Raw genomic sequence first — 22,400 nt, 5'->3', positions numbered from 1 at the left:
CCGGGGTTGTAATGTGGGGGGACCCCCCAGCAATGTCTGTGACCCCTCTCCCCTCACAGGCTGCAGGACATCTCCTCCGGGTACTGGGTGCTCGTCGTCCACTTCACCCGCAGAGAAGCCGTGAAGCAGATTGAGGATCAGCAGCATGTGGCGACGCTGCTCGGCCGCAGTGAGTACTGCTGACCTGCACCCGCCTGTCATGCCCCGCCGCCGGCACCTAACCTCTGCTGTCCTCCGCAGGCCGAGCCTGGCTGTACCTGGCGCTCAATGAGAATTCCCTGGAGAGTTACCTGAGGTTATTCCAGGAGAACCAAAGCCTCCTAGAGAAATACTACTACAAGTAAGCCGCTCCCTGCCGCCGAAAATGGGACGCTCCACCGCACCCCAGGGTCTACCGCCGCACCTCAGGGTCTACCGCCACGCCACCTCCATCGGCCCACCCCGGGGTCTACCGCCGCGCGACCTCCATCGGCCCACCCCAGGGTCTACCGCCACACCACCTCTATCAGCACACCTCAGGGTCTAGCACTGCGCCACCTCCATCGACCCACCACAGGGTCTACCGCCGTGCCACCTCTATGGGCCCACCCAAAGGTCTACCGCCGCGCCACCTCTATGGGCCCACCCAAAGGTCTACCGCCGCGCCACCTCTATGGGCCCACCCAAAGGTCTACCGCCGCGCCACCTCTATGGGCCCACCCAAAGGTCTACCGCCGTGCCACCTCTATGGGCCCACCCCAGGGTTTACCGCCGTGCCACCTCTATGGACCCACCCCAGGGTCTGCAGCGTCTGTTCCTCCACCCTCACTCCATTAGCGTTTCTTCCTCTCCATCCTCCTTTTTCTTCCATGGTGTCTCTGTCTCTCCCACAGGGTCCCCATCCTCTCCCTCTCTCCTGCAGCATCCCATCCTCTCTTTCCCACAACGTCACTCCTTCTTTCCTGTGACAGTCCCGCCTTTCCCTCTCTCGGGCGGCGTCCTTTCCTCGCCCTCCTCCCTCTCTTCCGCGGCGACCCTTCCTCGCCCTCCTCCCTCTCTCCTGCGGCGTCCCTTCCCCGCCCTCATCCCTGTCTTCCACGGCATCCCTTCCCTGCCCTCCTCCCACTCTCCTGCGGCGTCCCTTCCACGCCCTCCTCCCTCTCTCCCGCGGCGTCCCTTCCTCGCCCTCCTCCCTCTCTTTCTTGGCGTCCCTTCCTCGCCCTCCTCCCTCTCTTTCTTGGTGTCCCTTCCTCGCCCTCCTCCCTCTCTTTCGCGGCGTCCCTTCCCCGCCCTCCTCCCTCTCTCTCCTGTGGCGTCCCTTCCTCGCCCTCCTCCCTCTCTTTCTTGGCGTCCCTTCCCCGCCCTCCCTCTCTCTCCTGCGGCGTCCCTTCCTCGCCCGCCTCCCTCTCTTTTTCTTGGCGTCCCTTCCTCGCCCGCCTCCCTCTCTTTTTCTTGGCGTCCCTTCCTCGCCCTCCTCCCTCTCTTCCGCGGCGTCCCTTCCCCGCCCTCCTCCCTCTCTCTCTCCTGCGGCATCCCTTCCCCGGCCTCCTCCCTCTCTCTCCTGTGGTGTCCCTTCCCCGCCCTCCTCCCTCTCTCTCCTGCGGCATCCCTTCCTCGCCCTCCTCCCTCTCTTCCGCGGCGTCCCTTCCTCGCCCTCTCTCCCGCGGCGTCCCTTCTCCGCCCTCCTCCCTCTCTTCCGCAGCATCCCTTCCTCGCCCTCCTCCCTCTCTCCCTCGGCGTCCCTTCCTCGCCCTCTTCTCTCTCTCCTGCGGTGTCCCTTCCTCGCCCTCCTCCCTCTCTCCTGCGGCGTCCCTTCCACGCCCTCCTCCCTCTCTCGTGTGGCGTCCCTTCCCCGCCCTCCTCCCTCTCTTCCGCGGCGTCCCTTCCCCGCCCTCCTCCCTCTCTTCCGCGGCGTCCCTTCCTCACCCTCCTCCCTCTTTTCCGCGGCGTCCCTTCCACGCCCTCCTCCCTCTCTCCTGCGGCGTCCCTTCCACGCCCTCCTCCCTCTCTCCTGCGGCGTCCCTTCCCCGCCCTCCTCCCTCTCTCCTGCGTTCTCCCTTCCACGCCCTCCTCCCTCTCTCCCCCGGCATCCCTTCCTCGCCCTCTTCTCTCTCTCCCGCGGCGTCCCTTCCCCGCCCTCCTCCCTCTCTTTCTTGGCGTCCCTTCCTCGCCCTCCTCCCTCTTTTTTTCTTGGCGTCCCTTCCCCGCCCTCCTCCCTCTCTTCCGCGGCGTCCCTTCCCCGCCCTCCTCCCTCTCTCTCCTGCAGCATCCCTTCCCCGCTTTACTCCTCTCTCCTGCGGTGTCCCTTCCTCGCCCTCCTCCCTCTCTCCTGCGGCGTCCCTTCCCTGCCCTCCTCCCTCTCTTCCGCGACGTCCCTTCCCCGCCCTCCTCCCTCTCTTCTGCGACGTCTCTTCCTCGCCCTCCTCCCTCTTGTCCGCAGCATCCCTTCCTCGCCCTCCTCCCTCTCTTTCTTGGTGTCCCTTCCTCGCCCTCCTCCCTCTCTCGTGCGGTGTCCCTTCCTCGCCCTCCTCCTCCCTCTCTCGTGCGGTGTCCCTTCCTCGCCCTCCTCCCTCTCTCGTGCGGTGTCCATTCCCCGCCCTCCTCCCTCTCTCCCCCCGGCGTCCCTTCCTCGCCCTCCTCCCTCTCTTTCTTGGTGTCCCTTCCTCGCCCTCCTCCCTCTCTCGTGCGGTGTCCCTTCCTCGCCCTCCTCCTCCCTCTCTCGTGCGGCGTCCCTTCCTCGCCCTCCTCCTCCCTCTCTCGTGCGGCGTCCCTTCCTCGCCCTCCTCCTCCCTCTCTCGTGCGGCGTCCCTTCCTCGCCCTCCTCCTCCCTCTCTCGTGCGGCGTCCCTCGCCCTCCTCCTCCCTCTCTCGTGCGGCGTCCCTTCCTCGCCCTCCTCCTCCCTCTCTCGTGCGGCGTCCCTTCCTCGCCCTCCTCCTCCCTCTCTCGTGCGGCGTCCCTTCCTCGCCCTCCTCCTCCCTCTCTCGTGCGGCGTCCCTTCCTCGCCCTCCTCCTCCCTCTCTCGTGCGGCGTCCCTTCCTCGCCCTCCTCCTCCCTCTCTCGTGCGGCGTCCCTTCCTCGCCCTCCTCCTCCCTCTCTCGTGCGGCGTCCCTTCCTCGCCCTCCTCCTCCCTCTCTCGTGCGGCGTCCCTTCCTCGCCCTCCTCCTCCCTCTCTCGTGCGGCGTCCCTTCCTCGCCCTCCTCCTCCCTCTCTCGTGCGGCGTCCCTTCCTCGCCCTCCTCCTCCCTCTCTCGTGCGGCGTCCCTTCCTCGCCCCCCTCCTCCCTCTCTCGTGCGGCGTCCCTTCCTCGCCCTCCTCCTCCCTCTCTTGTGCGGCGTCCCTTCCTCGCCCTCCTCCTCCCTCTCTCGTGCGGCGTCCCTTCCTCGCCCTCCTCCTCCCTCTCTCGTGCGGCGTCCCTTCCTCGCCCTCCTCCTCCCTCTCTCGTGCGGCGTCCCTTCCTCGCCCTCCTCCTCCCTCTCTCGTGCGGCGTCCCTTCCTCGCCCTCCTCCTCCCTCTCTCCTGTGTCCTCCCTTCCACGCCCTCCTCCCTCTCTCCCCCGGCATCCCTTCCTCGCCCTCTTCTCTCTCTCCCGCGGCGTCCCTTCCCCGCCCTCCTCCCTCTCTTTCTTGGCGTCCCTTCCTCGCCCTCCTCCCTCTTTTTTTCTTGGCGTCCCTTCCCCGCCCTCCTCCCTCTCTTCCGCGGCGTCCCTTCCCCGCCCTCCTCCCTCTCTCTCCTGCGGCATCCCTTCCCCGCTTTACTCCTCTCTCCTGCGGTGTCCCTTCCTCGCCCTCCTCCCTCTCTCCTGCGGCGTCCCTTCCCCGCCCTCCTCCCTCTCTTCTGCGACGTCTCTTCCTCGCCCTCCTCCCTCTTGTCCGCAGCATCCCTTCCTCGCCCTCCTCCCTCTCTTTCTTGGTGTCCCTTCCTCGCCCTCCTCCCTCTCTCGTGCGGTGTCCCTTCCTCGCCCTCCTCCTCCCTCTCTCGTGCGGTGTCCCTTCCTCGCCCTCCTCCCTCTCTCGTGCGGTGTCTATTCCCCGCCCTCCTCCCTCTCTCCCCCCGGCGTCCCTTCCTCGCCCTCCTCCCTCTTTCTTGGCGTCCCTTCCTCGCCCTCCTCCTCCCTCTCTCGTGCGGCGTCCCTTCCTCGCCCTCCTCCTCCCTCTCTCGTGCGGCGTCCCTTCCTCGCCGTCCTCCTCCCTCTCTCGTGCGGCGTCCCTTCCTCGCCCTCCTCCTCCCTCTCTCGTGCGGCGTCCCTTCCTCGCCCTCCTCCTCCCTCTCTCGTGCGGCGTCCCTTCCTCGCCCTCCTCCTCCCTCTCTCGTGCGGCGTCCCTTCCTCGCCCTCCTCCTCCCTCTCTCGTGCGGCGTCCCTTCCTCGCCCTCCTCCTCCCTCTCTCGTGCGGCGTCCCTTCCTCGCCCTCCTCCTCCCTCTCGTGCGGCGTCTCTTCCTCGCCCTCCTCCTCCATCTCTCGTGCGGCGTCCCTTCCTCGCCCTCCTCCTCCCTCTCTCGTGCGGCGTCCCTTCCTCGCCCTCCTCCTCCCTCTCTCGTGCGGCGTCCCTTCCTCGCCCTCCTCCTCCCTCTCTTCCGCGGCGTCCCTTCCTCGCCCTCCTCCTCCCTCTCTTCCGCGGCGTCCCTTCCTCGCCCTCCTCCTCCCTCTCTCGTGCGGCGTCCCTTCCTCGCCCTCCTCCTCCCTCTCTCGTGCGGCGTCCCTTCCTCGCCCCCCTCCTCCCTCTCTCGTGCGGCGTCCCTTCCTCGCCCTCCTCCTCCCTCTCTCGTGCGGCGTCCCTTCCTCGCCCTCCTCCTCCCTCTCTCGTGCGGCGTCCCTTCCTCGCCCTCCTCCTCCCTCTCTCGTGCGGCGTCCCTTCCTCGCCCTCCTCCTCCCTCTCTTCCGCGGCGTCCCTTCCTCGCCCTCCTCCTCCCTCTCTTCCGCGGCGTCCCTTCCTCGCCCTCCTCCTCCCTCTCTCGTGCGGCGTCCCTTCCTCGCCCTCCTCCTCCCTCTCTCGTGCGGCGTCCCTTCCTCGCCCCCCTCCTCCCTCTCTCGTGCGGCGTCCCTTCCTCGCCCTCCTCCTCCCTCTCTCGTGCGGCGTCCCTTCCTCGCCCTCCTCCTCCCTCTCTCGTGCGGCGTCCCTTCCTCGCCCTCCTCCTCCCTCTCTCGTGCGGCGTCCCTTCCTCGCCCTCCTCCTCCCTCTCTCGTGCGGCGTCCCTTCCTCGCCCCCCTCCTCCCTCTCTCGTGCGGCGTCCCTTCCTCGCCCTCCTCCTCCCTCTCTCGTGCGGCGTCCCTTCCTCGCCCCCCTCCTCCCTCTCTCGTGCGGCGTCCCCTCTTCATTGCTGTGTTGTTCTGTTCCAGGAACGCCTTGGTCTGCAGTCACGATCATCTCACCCTCTTCCTCACCCTCATGTCTGGCCTGGAGTTCATTAGATTTGAGCTGGAACTGGTGAGCAGGGGGTGAGCGGGGGGTGAGCGGGGGGGTGAGCGGGGGGTGAGCAGTGGGTGAGCGGGGGGTGAGCAGTGGGTGAGCGGGGGGTGAGCAGTGGGTGAGCGGGGGGGTGAGTGGGGGGTGAGCGGGGGGGTGAGCGGGGGGTGAGGCTTAGGGCGAGTGTGGGGGGAGCGGGGGCGGAGATGGGGGTGAGGCTTAGGGTGAGTGGGGGGCGAGCAGGGAGCGGGGGCGGAGCTGGGGGTGAGGCTTAGGGCGAGCAGGGGGGAGGTGAGCGGGGGGTGAGGCTTAGGGTGAGTGGGGGGTAGCGGAGAGCGAGCGGGGGGTTTTCCTGCAGGGCTCACTCTGTGCTACTAATGGAAATTAGGTGGAAACTGTTGGGGCAAATTAGGGGACGTGAGCAGGCGCCCAAAACTGAGCAACACAGACCGGATGTGCCGCCTCCCGCTCATATGTGGAGGATGAGCGACGTCATGAAGGAACATGTGACCAGTACAGCAGCCTCAGGAGCTGAGCCCGAAAGAGAGCCAAGAAGAAGCATATCCACCTGTATCCATAGTGACAGCAATGTAATGTATGTGCACAGTGACTGCACCAGCAGAATAGTGAGTGCAGCTCTGGAGTATAATACAGGGGGTAACTCAGGATCAATAATGTATGTACACAGTGACTGCACCAGCAGAATAGTGAGTGCAGCTCTGGAGTATAATACAGGAGGTAACTCAGGATCAGTAATGTATGTACACAGTGACTGCACCAGCAGAATAGTGAGTGCAGCTCTGGGGTATAATACAGGAGGTAACTCGGGATCAGTAATGTATGTGCACAGTGACTGCACCAGCAGAATAGTGAGTGCAGCTCTGGAGTATAATACAGGAGGTAACTCTGGATCAGTAATGTATGTACACAGTGACTGCACCAGCAGAATAGTGAGTGCAGCTCTGGAGTATAATACAGGGGGTAACTCAGGATCAGTAATGTATGTACACAGTGACTACACCTGCAGAATAGTGAGTGCAGCTCTGGAGTATAATACAGGAGGTAACTCAGGATCAGTAATGTAATGTATGTGCACAGTGACTGCACCAGCAGAATAGTGAGTGCAGCTCTGGAGTATAATACAGGAGGTAACTCAGGATCAGTAATGTATGTACACAGGGACTGCACCAGCAGAATAGTGAGTGCAGCTCTGGAGTATAATACAGGAGGTAACTCAGGATCAGTAATGTAATGTATGTGCACAGTGACTGCACCAGCAGAATAGTGAGTGCAGCTCTGCAGTATAATACAGGAGGTAACTCAGGATCAGTAATGTAATGTATGTACACAGTGACTGCACCAGCAGAATAGTGAGTGCAGCTCTGGAGTATAATACAGGAGGTAACTCAGGATCAGTAATGTAATGTATGTGCACAGTGACTGCACCAGCAGAATAGTGAGTGCAGCTCTGCAGTATAATACAGGAGGTAACTCAGGATCAGTAATGTATGTACACAGTGACTGCAGCAGCAGAATAGTGAGTGCAGCTCTGGAGTATAATACAGGAGGTAACTCAGGATCAGTAATGTATGTACACAGTGACTGCACCAGCAGAATAGTGAGTGCAGCTCTGGAGGATAATACAGGAGGTAACTCAGGATCAGTAATGTAATGTATGTACACAGTGACTGCACCAGCAGAATAGTGAGTGCAGCTCTGGAGATAATACAGGAGGTAACTCAGGATCAGTAATGTAATGTATGTACACAGTGACTGCACCAGCAGAATAGTGAGTGCAGCTCTGGAGATAATACAGGAGGTAACTCAGGATCAGTAATGTAATGTATGTACACAGTGAATAGTGAGTGCAGCTCTGGAGTATAATACAGGAGGTAACTCAGGATCAGTAATGTATGTACACAGTGACTGCACCAGCAGAATAGTGAGTGCAGCTCTGGAGTATAATACAGGAGGTAACTCAGGATCAGTAATGTAATGTATGTGCACAGTGACTGCAGCAGCAGAATAGTGACTGCAGCTCTGGAGTATAATACAGGAGGTAACTCAGGATCAGTAATGTATGTACACAGTGACTGCACCAGCAGAATAGTGAGTGCAGCTCTGGGGTATAATACAGGAGGTAACTCAGGATCAGTAATGTATGTACACAGTGACTGCACCAGCAGAATAGTGAGTGCAGCTCTGGAGTATAATACAGGAGGTAACTCAGGATCAGTAATGTATGTACACAGTGACTGCACCAGCAGAATAGTGAGTGCAGCTCTGGGGTATAATACAGGAGGTAACTCAGGATCAGTAATGTATGTACACAGTGACTGCAGCAGCAGAATAGTGAGTGCAGCTCTGGGGTATAATACAGGAGGTAACTCAGGATCAGTAATGTGTATGTACACAGTGACTGCACCAGCAGAATAGTGAGTGCAGCTCTGGAGATCATACAGGAGGTAACTCAGGATCAGTGATGTATGTACACAGTGACTGCACCAGCAGAATAGTGAGTGCAGCTCTGGAGTATAATACAGGAGGTAACTCAGGATCAGTAATGTAATGTATGTACACAGTGACTGCACCAGCAGAATAGTGAGTGCAGCTCTGGGGTATAATACAGGAGGTAGCTAAGGATCAGTAATGTAATGTATGTACACAGTGACTGGACCAGCAGAATAGTGAGTGCAGCTCTGGAGTATAATACAGGAGGTAACTCAGGATCAGTAATGTAATGTATGTACACAGTGACTGGACCAGCAGAATAGTGAGTGCAGCTCTGGGGTATAATACAGGAGGTAACTCAGGATCAGTAATGTAATGTATGTACACAGTGACTGCACCAGCAGAATAGTGAGTGCAGCTCTGGGGTATAATACAGGAGGTAACTCGGGATCAGTAATGTATGTACACAGTGACTGCACCAGCAGAATAGTGAGTGCAGCTCTGGAGTATAATACAGGAGGTAACTCAGGATCAGTAATGTATGTACACAGTGACTGCACCAGCAGAATAGTGAGTGCAGCTCTGGAGTATAATACAGGAGGTAACTCAGGATCAGTAATGTATGTACACAGTGACTGCAGCAGCAGAATAGTGAGTGCAGCTCTGGGGTATAATACAGGAGGTAACTCAGGATCAGTAATGTATGTACACAGTGACTGCAGCAGCAGAATAGTGAGTGCAGCTCTGGAGTATAATACAGGAGGTAACTCAGGATCAGTAATGTATGTACACAGTGACTGCAGCAGCAGCAGCAGAATAGTGAGTGCAGCTCTGGGGTATAATACAGGAGGTAATTCAGGATCACTAATGTAATGTATGTACACAGTGACTGCACCAGCAGAATAGTGAGTGCAGCTCTGGAGTATAATACAGGAGGTAACTCAGGATCAGTAATGTATGTACACAGTGACTGCACCAGCAGAATAGTGAGTGCAGCTCTGGAGTATAATACAGGAGGTAACTCAGGATCAGTAATGTATGTACACAGTGACTGCACCAGCAGAATAGTGAGTGCAGCTCTGGAGTATAATACAGGAGGTAACTCAGGATCAGTAATGTATGTACACAGTGACTGCAGCAGCAGCAGCAGAATAGTGAGTGCAGCTCTGGGGTATAATACAGGAGGTAATTCAGGATCACTAATGTAATGTATGTACACAGTGACTGCACCAGCAGAATAGTGAGTACAGCTCTGGAGGATAATACAGGAGGTAACTCAGGATCAGTAATGTAATGTATGTACACAGTGACTGCACCAGCAGAATAGTGAGTGCAGCTCTGGGGTATAATACAGGAGGTAACTCAGGATCAGTAATGTAATGTATGTACACAGTGACTGCACCAGCAGAATAGTGAGTGCAGCTCTGGAGTATAATACAGGAGGTAACTCAGGATCAGTAATGTAATGTATGTACACAGTGACTGCACCAGCAGAATAGTGAGTGCAGCTCTGGAGTATAATACAGGAGGTAACTCAGGATCAGTAATGTAATGTATGTACACAGTGACTGCACCAGCAGAATAGTGAGTGCAGCTCTGGGGTATAATACAGGAGGTAACTCAGGATCAGTAATGTAATGTATGTACACAGTGACTGGACCAGCAGAATAGTGAGTGCAGCTCTGGAGTATAATATAGGAGGTAACTTAGGATCAGTAATTTAATGTATGTACACAGTGACTGCAGCAACAGAATAGTGAGTGCAGCTCTGGGGTATAATACTGGATGTAGCTCAGGATCAGTAATGTAATGTATGTACACAGTGCCCGCACCAGCAGAATAGTGAGTGCAGCTCTGGGGTATAATACAGGAGGTAACTCAGGATCAGTAATGTATGTACACAGTGACTGCACCAGCAGAATAGTGAGTGCAGCTCTGGAGTATAATACAGGAGGTAACTCAGGATCAGTAATGTATGTGTGTACACAGTGACTGCACCAGCAGAATAGTGAGTGCAGCTCTGGAGATAATACAGGAGGTAACTCAGGATCAGTAATGTATGTACACAGTGACTGCACCAGCAGAATAGTGAGTGCAGCTCTGGAGTATAATACAGGAGGTAACTCAGGATCAGTAATGTAATGTATGTACACAGTGACTGCACCAGCAGAATAGTGAGTGCAGCTCTGGAGTATAATACAGGAGGTAACACAGGATCAGTAGTGTAATGTATGTACACAGTGACTGCACCAGCAGAATAGTGAGTGCAGCTCTGGAGTATAATACAGGAGGTAACTCAGGATCAGTAATGTATGTACACAGTGACTGCACCAGCAGAATAGTGAGTGCAGCTCTGGAGCATAATACAGGAGGTGACTCAGGATCAGTAATGTAATGTATGTACACAGTGACTGCACCAGCAGAATAGTGAGTGCAGCTCTGGAGTATAATACAGGAGGTAACTCAGGATCAGTAATGTATGTACACAGTGACTGCACCAGCAGAATAGTGAGTGCAGCTCTGGGGTATAATACAGAAGGTAACTCAGGATCAGTAATGTAATGTATGTACACAGTGACTGCACCAGCAGAATAGTGAGTGCAGCTCTGGAGATAATACAGGAGGTAACTCAGGATCAGTAATGTATGTACACAGTGACTGCACCTGCAGAATAGTGAGTGCAGCTCTGGAGTATAATACAGGAGGTAATTTAGGATCACTAATGTAATGTATGTACACAGTGACTGCACCAGCAGAATAGTGAGTGCAGCTCTGGAGTATAATACAGGAGGTAACTCAGGATCAGTAATGTATGTACACAGTGAATGCACCAGCAGAATAGTGAGTGCAGCTCTGGAGTATAATACAGGCGGTAACTCAAGATCAGTAATGTATGTACACAGTGACTGCAGCAGCAGAATAGTGAGTGCAGCTCTGGAGTATAATACAGGAGGTAACTCAGGATCAGTAATGTATGTACACAGTGACTGCACCAGCAGAATAGTGAGTGCAGCTCTGGGGTATAATACAGGAGGTAACTCAGGATCAGTAATGTAATGTATGTGCACAGTGACTGAAGCAGCAGAATAGTGAGTGCAGCTCTGGAGTATAATACAGGAGGTAACTCAGGATCAGTAATGTATGTACACAGTGACTGCACCAGCAGAATAGTGAGTGCAGCTCTGGAGTATAATACAGGAGGTAACTCAGGATCAGTAATGTGTATGTACACAGTGACTGCACCAGCAGAATAGTGAGTGCAGCTCTTGAGATCATACAGGAGGTAACTCAGGATCAGTGATGTATGTACACAGTGACTGCACCAGCAGAATAGTGAGTGCAGCTCTGGGGTATAATACAGGAGGTAGCTAAGGATCAGTAATGTAATGTATGTACACAGTGACTGGACCAGCAGAATAGTGAGTGCAGCTCTGGAGTATAATACAGGAGGTAACTCAGGATCAGTAATGTAATGTATGTACACAGTGACTGGACCAACAGAATAGTGAGTGCAGCTCTGGGGTATAATACAGGAGGTAACTCAGGATCAGTAATGTAATGTATGTACACAGTGACTGCACCAGCAGAATAGTGAGTGCAGCTCTGGGGTATAATACAGGAGGTAACTCGGGATCAGTAATGTGTGTACACAGTGACTGCACCAGCAGAATAGTGAGTGCAGCTCTGGAGTATAATACATGAGGTAACTCAGGATCAGTAATGTAATGTATGTACACAGTGACTGCACCAGCAGAATAGTGAGTGCAGCTCTGGGGTATAATACAGGAGGTAACTCAGGATCAGTAATGTAATGTATGTACACAGTGACTGCACCAGCAGAATAGTGAGTGCAGCTCTGGAGTATAATACAGGAGGTAACTCAGGATCAGTAATGTAATGTATCTGCACAGTGACTGCCCCAGCAGAATAGTGAGTGCAGCTCTGGAGATCATACAGGAGGTAACTCAGGATCAGTGATGTATGTACACAGTGACTGCACCAGCAGAATAGTGAGTGCAGCTCTGGAGTATAATACAGGAGGTAACTCAGGATCAGTAATGTAATGTATGTACACAGTGACTGCACCAGCAGAATAGTGAGTGCAGCTCTGGGGTATAATACAGGAGGTAGCTAAGGATCAGTAATGTAATGTATGTACACAGTGACTGGACCAGCAGAATAGTGAGTGCAGCTCTGGGGTATAATACAGGAGGTAACTCGGGATCAGTAATGTATGTACACAGTGACTGCACCAGCAGAATAGTGAGTGCAGCTCTGGCGTATAATACAGGAGGTAACTCAGGATCAGTAATGTATGTACACAGTGACTGCAGCAGCAGCAGCAGAATAGTGAGTGCAGCTCTGGGGTATAATACAGGAGGTAACTCAGGATCAGTAATGTATGTACACAGTGACTGCAGCAGCAGAATAGTGAGTGCAGCTCTGGGGTATAATACAGGAGGTAATTCAGGATCACTAATGTAATGTATGTACACAGTGACTGCACCAGCAGAATAGTGAGTGCAGCTCTGGAGTATAATACAGGAGGTAACTCAGGATCAGTAATGTATGTACACAGTGACTGCACCAGCAGAATAGTGAGTGCAGCTCTGGAGTATAATACAGGAGGTAACTCAGGATCAGTAATGTATGTACACAGTGACTGCACCAGCAGAATAGTGAGTGCAGCTCTGGGGTATAATACAGGAGGTAACTCAGGATCAGTAATGTATGTACACAGTGACTGCAGCAGCAGAATAGTGACTGCAGCTCTGGAGTATAATACAGGAGGTAACTCAGGATCAGTAATGTATGTACACAGTGACTGCACCAGCAGAATAGTGAGTGCAGCTCTGGAGTATAATACAGGAGGTAACTCAGGATCAGTAATGTATGTACACAGTGACTGCACCAGCAGAATAGTGAGTGCAGCTCTGGAGTATAATACAGGAGGTAACTCAGGATCAGTAATGTAATGTATGTACACAGTGACTGCACCAGCAGAATAGTGAGTACAGCTCTGGAGGATAATACAGGAGGTAACTCAGGATCAGTAATGTAATGTATGTACACAGTGACTGCACCAGCAGAATAGTGAGTGCAGCTCTGGGGTATAATACAGGAGGTAACTCAGGATCAGTAATGTAATGTATGTACACAGTGACTGCACCAGCAGAATAGTGAGTGCAGCTCTGGAGTATAATACAGGAGGTAACTCAGGATCAGTAATGTAATGTATGTACACAGTGACTGCACCAGCAGAATAGTGAGTGCAGCTCTGGAGTATAATACAGGAGGTAACTCAGGATCAGTAATGTAATGTATGTACACAGTGAGTGCACCAGCAGAATAGTGAGTGCAGCTCTGGGGTATAATACAGGAGGTAACTCAGGATCAGTAATGTAATGTATGTACACAGTGACTGGACCAGCAGAATAGTGAGTGCAGCTCTGGAGTATAATATAGGAGGTAACTTAGGATCAGTAATGTAATGTATATACACAGTGACTGCAGCAGCAGAATAGTGAATGCAGCTCTGGGGTATAATACAGGAGGTAACTCAGGATCAGTAATGTAATGTATGTATACAGTGACTGCAGCAGCAGAATAGTGAGTGCAGCTCTGGAGTATAATACTGGATGTAGCTCAGGATCAGTAATGTAATGTATGTACACAGTGCCCGCACCAGCAGAATAGTGAGTGCAGCTCTGGGGTATAATACAGGAGGTAACTCAGGATCAGTAATGTATGTACACAGTGACTGCACCAGCAGAATAGTGAGTGCAGCTCTGGAGTATAATGCAGGAGGTAACTCAGGATCAGTAATGTATATACACAGTGACTGCACCAGCAGAATAGTGAGTGCAGCTCTGGAGATAATACAGGAGGTAACTCAGGATCAGTAATGTATGTACACAGTGACTGCAGCAGCAGAATAGTGAGTGCAGCTCTGGAGTATAATACAGGAGGTAACTCAGGATCAGTAATGTATGTGTGTACACAGTGACTGCACCAGCAGAATAGTGAGTGCAGCTCTGGAGATAATACAGGAGGTAACTCAGGATCAGTAATGTATGTACACAGTGACTGCAGCAGCAGAATAGTGAGTGCAGCTCTGGGGTATAATACAGGAGGTAACTCAGGATCAGTAATGTAATGTATGTACACAGTGACTGCACCAGCAGAATAGTGAGTGCAGCTCTGGGGTATAATACAGGAGGTAACTCAGGATCAGTAATGTATGTACACAGTGACTGCAGCAGCAGAATAGTGAGTGCAGCTCTGGGGTATAATACAGGAGGTAACTCAGGATCAGTAATGTAATGTATGTGCACAGTGACTGCAGCAGCAGAATAGTGAGTGCAGCTCTGGAGTATAATACAGGAGGTAACTCAGGATCAGTAATGTGTATGTACACAGTGACTGCACCAGCAGAATAGTGAGTGCAGCTCTTGAGATCATACAGGAGGTAACTCAGGATCAGTGATGTATGTACACAGTGACTGCACCAGCAGAATAGTGAGTGCAGCTCTGGGGTATAATACAGGAGGTAGCTAAGGATCAGTAATGTAATGTATGTACACAGTGACTGGACCAGCAGAATAGTGAGTGCAGCTCTGGAGTATAATACAGGAGGTAACTCAGGATCAGTAATGTAATGTATGTACACAGTGACTGGACCAGCAGAATAGTGAGTGCAGCTCTGGGGTATAATACAGGAGGTAACTCAGGATCAGTAATGTAATGTATGTACACAGTGACTGCACCAGGAGAATAGTGAGTGCAGCTCTGGGGTATAATACAGGAGGTAACTCGTGATCAGTAATGTGTGTACACAGTGACTGCACCAGCAGAATAGTGAGTGCAGCTCTGGAGTATAATACATGAGGTAACTCAGGATCAGTAATGTAATGTATGTACACAGTGACTGCACCAGCAGAATAGTGAGTGCAGCTCTGGGGTATAATACAGGAGGTAACTCAGGATCAGTAATGTAATGTATGTACACAGTGACTGCACCAGCAGAATAGTGAGTGCAGCTCTGGAGTATAATACAGGAGGTAACTCAGGATCAGTAATGTAATGTATCTGCACAGTGACTGCCCCAGCAGAATAGTGAGTGCAGCTCTGGAGTATAATACAGGAGGTAACTCAGGATCAGTAATGTAATGTATGTGCACAGTGACTGCCCCAGCAGAATAGTGAGTGCAGCTCTGGAGTATAATACAGGAGGTAACTCAGGATCAGTAATGTAATGTATGTGCACAGTGACTGCCCCAGCAGAATAGTGAGTGCAGCTCTGGAGTATAATACAGGAGGTAACTCAGGATCAGTAATGTAATGTATGTGCACAGTGACTGCCCCAGCAGAATAGTGAGTGCAGCTCTGGAGTATAATACAGGAGGTAACTCAGGATCAGTAATGTAATGTATGTGCACAGTGACTGCCCCAGGAGAATAGTGAGTGCAGCTCTGGAGTATAATACAGGAGGTAACTCAGGATCAGTAATGTAATGTATGTGCACAGTGACTGCCCCAGCAGAATAGTGAGTGCAGCTCTGGAGTATAATACAGGAGGTAACTCAGGATCAGTAATGTATGTACACAGTGACTGCACCAGCAAAATAGTGAGTGCAGCTCTGGAGTATAATACAGGAGGTAATTCAGGATCAGTAATGTATGTACACAGTGACTGCACCAGCAGAATAGTGAGTGCAGCTCTGGGGTATAATACAGGAGGTAACTCAGGATCAGTAATGTATTTACACAGTGACTGCACCAGCAGAATAGTGAGTGCAGCTCTGGAGATAATACAGGAGGTAACTCAGGATCAGTAATGTATGTACACAGTGACTGCACCAGCAGAATAGTGAGTGCAGCTCTGGAGTATAATACAGGAGGTAATTTAGGATCACTAATGTAATGTATGTACACAGTGACTGCACCAGCAGAATAGTGAGTGCAGCTCTGGAGTATAATACAGGAGGTAACTCAGGATCAGTAATGTATGTACACAGTGACTGCACCAGCAGAATAGTGAGTGCAGCTCTGGAGTATAATACAGGCGGTAACTCAAGATCAGTAATGTATGTACACAGTGACTGCACCAGCAGAATAGTGAGTGCAGCTCTGGAGTATAATACAGGAGGTAACTCAGGATCAGTAATGTATGTACACAGTGACTGCACCAGCAGAATAGTGAGTGCAGCTCTGGAGTATAATACAGGAGGTAACTCAGGATCAGTAATGTATGTACACAGTGACTGCACCAGCAGAATAGTGAGTGCAGCTCTGGGGTATAATACAGGAGGTAACTCAGGATCAGTAATGTATGTACACAGTGACTGCAGCAGCAGAATAGTGAGTGCAGCTCTGGAGTATAATACAGGAGGTAACTCAGGATCAGTAATGTGTATGTACACAGTGACTGCACCAGCAGAATAGTGAGTGCAGCTCTGGAGATCATACAGGAGGTAACTCAGGATCAGTGATGTATGTACACAGTGACTGCACCAGCAGAATAGTGAGTGCAGCTCTGGTGTATAATACAGGAGGTAACTCAGGATCAGTAATGTAATGTATGTACACAGTGACTGCACCAGCAGAATAGTGAGTGCAGCTCTGGGGTATAATACAGGAGGTAGCTAAGGATCAGTAATGTAATGTATGTACACAGTGACTGGACTAGCAGAATAGTGAGTGCAGCTCTGGACTATAATACAGGAGGTAACTCAGGATCAGTAATGTAATGTATGTACACAGTGACTGGACCAGCAGAATAGTGAGTGCAGCTCTGGGGTATAATACAGGAGGTAACTCCGGATCAGTAATGTAATGTATGTACACAGTGACTGCACCAGCAGAATAGTGAGTGCAGCTCTGGAGTATAATACAGGAGGTAACTCGGGATCAGTAATGTATGTACACAGTGACTGCACCAGCAGAATAGTGAGTGCAGCTCTGGAGTATAATACAGGAGGTAACTCATTATCAGTAATGTATGTACAGTGACTCCACCAGCAGAATACTGAGTGCAGCTCTGGAGTATAATACAGGCGGTAACTCAGGATCAGTAATGTATGTACACAGTTGCTGCACCAGCAGAATAGTGAGTGCAGCTCTGGAGTATAATACAGGAGGTAACTCAGGATCAGTAATGTATGTACACAGTGACTGCACCAGCAGAATAGTGAGTGCAGCTCTGGAGTATAATACAGGAGGTAACTCAGGATCAGTAATGTATGTACACAGTGACTGCAGCAGCAGCAGCAGAATAGTGAGTGCAGCTCTGGGGTATAATACAGGAGGTAACTCAGGATCAGTAATGTATGTACACAGTGACTGCAGCAGCAGAATAGTGAGTGCAGCTCTGGGGTATAATACAGGAGGTATTTCAGGATCAGTAATGTATGTATGTACACAGTGACTGCACCAGCAGAATAGTGAGTGCAGCTCTGGAGTATAATACAGGAGGTAACTCAGGATCAGTAATGTATGTACACAGTGACTGCAGCAGCAGAATAGTGAGTGCAGCTCTGGAGTATAATACAGGAGGTAACTCAGGATCAGTAATGTAATGTATGTACACAGTGACTGCACCAGCAGAATAGTGAGTGCAGCTCTGGAGTATAATACAGGAGGTAACTCAGGATCAGTAATGTAATGTATGTATACAGTGACTGCACCAGCAGAATAGTGAGTGCAGCTCTGGAGTATAATACAGGAGGTAACTCAGGATCAGTAATGTAATGTATGTACACAGTGACTGGACCAGCAGAATAGTGAGTGCAGCTCTGGGGTATAATACAGGAGGTAACTCAGGATCAGTAATGTATGTACACAGTGACTGCACCAGCAGAATAGTGAGTGCAGCTCTGGAGTATAATACTGGATGTAGCTCAGGATCAGTAATGTAATGTATGTACACAGTGCCCGCACCAGCAGAATAGTGAGTGCAGCTCTGGGGTATAATACAGGAGGTAACTCAGGATCAGTAATGTATGTGTGTACACAGTGACTGCACCAGCAGAATAGTGAGTGCAGCTCTGGAGATAATACAGGAGGTAACTCAGGATCAGTAATGTATGTACACAGTGACTGCACCAGCAGAATAGTGAGTGCAGCTCTGGAGTATAATACAGGAGGTAACACAGGATCAGTAGTGTAATGTATGTACACAGTGACTGCACCAGCAGAATAGTGAGTGCAGCTCTGGAGTATAATACAGGAGGTAACTCAGGATCAGTAATGTATGTACACAGTGACTGCACCAGCAGAATAGTTAGTGCAGCTCTGGAGTATAATACAGGAGGTAACTCAGGATCAGTAATGTATGTACACAGTGACTGCACCAGCAGAATAGTGACTGCAGCTCTGGAGCATAATACAGGAGGTGACTCAGGATCAGTAATGTAATGTATGTACACAGTGACTGCACCAGCAGAATAGTGAGTGCAGCTCTGGGGTATAATACAGAAGGTAACTCAGGATCAGTAATGTAATGTATGTACACAGTGACTGCACCAGCAGAATAGTGAGTGCAGCTCTGGAGATAATACAGGAGGTAACTCTGGATCAGTAATGTATGTACACAGTGACTGCACCTGCAGAATAGTGATTGCAGCTCTGGAGTATAATACAGGAGGTAACTCAGGATCAGTAATGTAATGTATGTACACAGTGACTGCACCAGCAGAATAGTGAGTGCAGCTCTGGAGTATAATACAGGAGGTAACTCAGGATCAGTAATGTAATGTATGTACACAGTGACTGCACCAGCAGAATAGTGAGTGCAGCTCTGGAGTATAATACAGGAGGTAAATCAGGATCAGTAATATATGTACACAGTGAATGCACCAGCAGAATAGTGAGTGCAGCTCTGGAGTATAATACAGGCGGTAACTCAAGATCAGTAATGTATGTACACAGTGACTGCACCAGCAGAATAGTGAGTGCAGCTCTGGGGTATAATACAGGAGGTAACTCAGGATCAGTAATGTATGTACACAGTGACTGCAGCAGCAGAATAGTGAGTGCAGCTCTGGGGTATAATACAGGAGGTAACTCAGGATCAGTAATGTAATGTATGTGCACAGTGACTGCAGCAGCAGAATAGTGAGTGCAGCTCTGGGGTATAATACAGGAGGTAACTCAGGATCAGTAATGTAATGTATGTGCACAGTGACTGCACCAGCAGAATAGTGAGTGCAGCTCTTGAGATCATACAGACGGTAACTCAGGATCAGTGATGTATGTACACAGTGACTGCACCAGCAGAATAGTGAGTGCAGCTCTGGGGTATAATACAGGAGGTAACTCAGGATCAGTAATGTAATGTATGTACACAGTGACTGCACCAGCAGAATAGTGAGTGCAGCTCTGGGGTATAATACAGGAGGTAACTCAGGATCAGTAATGTATGTACACAGTGACTGCACCAGCAGAATAGTGAGTGCAGCTCTGGAGTATAATACAGGAGGTAACTCAGGATCAGTAATGTATGTACACAGTGACTGCACCAGCAGAATAGTGAGTGCAGCTCTTGAGTATAATACAGGAGGTAACTCAGGATCAGTAATGTATGTACACAGTGACTGCACCAGCAGAATAGTGAGTGCAGCTCTGGGGTATAATACAGGAGGTAACTCAGGATCAGTAATGTATGTACACAGTGACTGCACCAGCAGAATAGTGAGTGCAGCTCTGGAGTATAATACAGGAGGTAACTCAGGATCAGTAATGTATGTACACAGTGACTGCACCAGCAGAATAGTGAGTGCAGCTCTGGGGTATAATACTGGAGGTAACTCGGGATCAGTAATGTATGTACACAGTGACTGGACCAGCAGAATAGTGAGTGCAGCTCTGGAGTATAATACAGGAGGTAACTCAGGATCAGTAATGTATGTACACAGTGACTGCACCAGCAGAATAGTGAGTGCAGCTCTGGGGTATAATACAGGAGGTAACTCAGGATCAGTAATGTAATGTATGTACACAGTGACTGGACCAGCAGAATAGTGAGTGCAGCTCTGGAGTATAATATAGGAGGTAACTTAGGATCAGTAATGTAATGTATGTACACAGTGACTGCAGCAGCAGAATAGTGAGTGCAGCTCTGGGGTATAATACAGGAGGTAACTCAGGATCAGTAATGTAATGTATGTATACAGTGACTGCAGCAGCAGAATAGTGAGTGCAGCTCTGGAGTATAATACTGGATGTAGCTGAGGATCAGTAATGTAATGTATGTACACAGTGAGTGCACCAGCAGAATAGTGAGTGCAGCTCTGGAGTATAATACAGGAGGTAACTCAGGATCAGTAATGTATGTACACAGTGAATGCAGCAGCAGAATAGTGAGTGCAGCTCTGGAGTATAATACAGGAGGTAACTCAGGATCAGTAATGTATGTACACAGTGACTGCACCAGCAGAATAGTGAGTGCAGCTCTGGAGTATAATACAGGAGGTAACTCAGGATCAGTAATGTAATGTATGTACACAGTGACTGCACCAGCAGAATAGTGAGTGCAGCTCTGGAGTATAATACAGGAGGTAACTCAGGATCAGTAATGTATGTACACAGTGACTGCACCAGCAGAATAGTGAGTGCAGCTTTGGAGTATAATACAGGAGTTAACTCAGGATCAGTAATGTAATGTATGTACACAGTGACTGCACCAGCAGAATAGTGAGTGCAGCTCTGGAGTATAATACAGGAGGTAACTCAGGATCAGTAATGTATATACACAGTGACTGCAGCAGCAGAATAGTGAGTGCAGCTCTGGAGTATAATACTGGAGGTAACTCAGGATCAGTAATGTAATGTATGTACACAGAGACTGCACCAGCAGAATAGTGAGTGCAGCTCTGGAGTATAATACAGGAGGTAACTCAGGATCAGTAATGTATGTACACAGTGACTGCAGCAGCAGAATAGTGAGTTCAGCTCTGGAGTATAATACTGGAGGTAACTCAGGATCAGTAATGTATGTGTGTACACAGTGACTGCACCAGCAGAATAGTGAGTGCAGCTCTGGAGTATAATACTGGAGGTAACTCAGGATCAGTAATGTATGTACACAGTGACTGTCCCAGCAGAATAGTGAGTGCAGCTCTGGAGTATAATGCAGGAGGTAACTCAGGATCAGTAATGTAATGTATGTACACAGTGTCTGCACCAGCAGAATAGTGAGTGCAGCTCTGGAGTATAATACAGGAGGTAACTCAGGATCAGTAATGTAATGTATGTGCACAGTGACTGCAGCAGCAGAATAGTGAGTGCAGCTCTGGAGTATAATACAGGAGGTAACTCAGGATCAGTAATGTATGTACACAGTGACTGCACCAGCAGAATAGTGAGTGCAGCTCTGGAGTATAATACAGGAGGTAACTCAGGATCAGTAATGTATGTACACAGTGACTGCACCAGCAGAATAGTGAGTGCAGCTCTGGAGGATAATACAGGAGGTAACTCAGGATCAGTAATGTATGTACACAGTGACTGCCCCAGCAGAATAGTGAGTGCAGCTCTGGAGTATAATACAGGAGGTAACTCAGGATCAGTAATGTATGTACACAGTGACTGTACCAGCAGAATAGTGAGTGCAGCTCTGGAGTATAATACAAGAGGTAACTCAGGATCAGTAATGTAATGTATGTACACAGTGACTGTACCAGCAGAATAGTGAGTGCAGCTCTGGAGTATAATACAGGAGGTAACTCAGGATCAGTAATGTATGTACACAGTGACTGCACCAGCAGAATAGTGAGTGCAGCTCTGGAGTATAATACAGGAGGTAACTCAGGATCAGTAATGTATGTACACAGTGACTGCACCAGCAGAATAGTGAGTGCAGCTCTGGAGTATAATACTGGAGGTAACTCAGTATCAGTAATGTAATGTATGTACACAGTGACTGCAGCAGCAGAATAGTGAGTGCAGCTCTGGAGTATAATGCTGGAGGTAGCTCAGGATCAGTATTTCCTATTTGGGGGGCTATAAATCTGTGTAGTAGAGCAGATTGTGGAGCCCCCGGGGTTGGGCGTGTGATGTTGGAGGTTTGGGGGTGCTCTGGGGCTCGGCTGTGCCTCTTTATGGAGGTGATTGTTGCGTTCTCCTCTGTAGGACGTTCCCTATCTGGACCTCGCTCCCTACATGCCGGAGTACTACAAGCCCCAGTATCTTCTTGACTTTGAGGACCGGCTTCCCAGCAACGTTCGTGGTTCTGACAGTTTATCTCTCAATTCCTTCAACTCCATCAACTCTGCTAATCTGGAGTGGGACGACAGCGCCATCGCCCCGTCCAGTGAAGGTAGGAGCTCCGCGGGGGCCGCCGGGGCCTGGATTACACATGGTGGAGCTGCTGCGCTCAGTCTGCGCTGCGCTCAGTCTGCGCCCCGCCTCGTCTGCACCGCTCTCTAATCCGCTCTTTTGTCCCTGGTCTCTGTAGATTATGATTTTGGAGAGGCTTACCCTGCGGTGCCGTCCGTCCCCAGCACAGACTGGGAAGGTGGGGAGCAGCCGTGTTCTGTGCCTTTCTCAGCCTCATTATGCTTGTTATCCT

At 50.8% G+C, this 22,400-nt stretch overlaps 1 protein-coding gene across 1 annotated transcript in view; it reads left to right on the top strand.

Moving 5' to 3' along the window:
* LOC142286184 (pleckstrin homology domain-containing family M member 2-like) overlaps nucleotides 1–22,400 on the top strand; it is a 64,377-nt gene that overhangs the window by 20,155 nt on the left and 21,822 nt on the right. The window contains 5 exon segments of the mRNA XM_075333329.1: nucleotides 60–169; nucleotides 241–340; nucleotides 5,315–5,402; nucleotides 21,962–22,148; nucleotides 22,287–22,346. Coding sequence (XP_075189444.1) covers nucleotides 60–169; nucleotides 241–340; nucleotides 5,315–5,402; nucleotides 21,962–22,148; nucleotides 22,287–22,346 — 545 coding nt within the window.

The sequence above is a fragment of the Anomaloglossus baeobatrachus genome, unplaced genomic scaffold, assembly GCF_048569485.1.
Source record: "Anomaloglossus baeobatrachus isolate aAnoBae1 unplaced genomic scaffold, aAnoBae1.hap1 Scaffold_646, whole genome shotgun sequence".
NCBI lineage: Eukaryota > Metazoa > Chordata > Amphibia > Anura > Aromobatidae > Anomaloglossus > Anomaloglossus baeobatrachus.
This window is presented reverse-complemented; position numbering and strand designations above follow the sequence as displayed.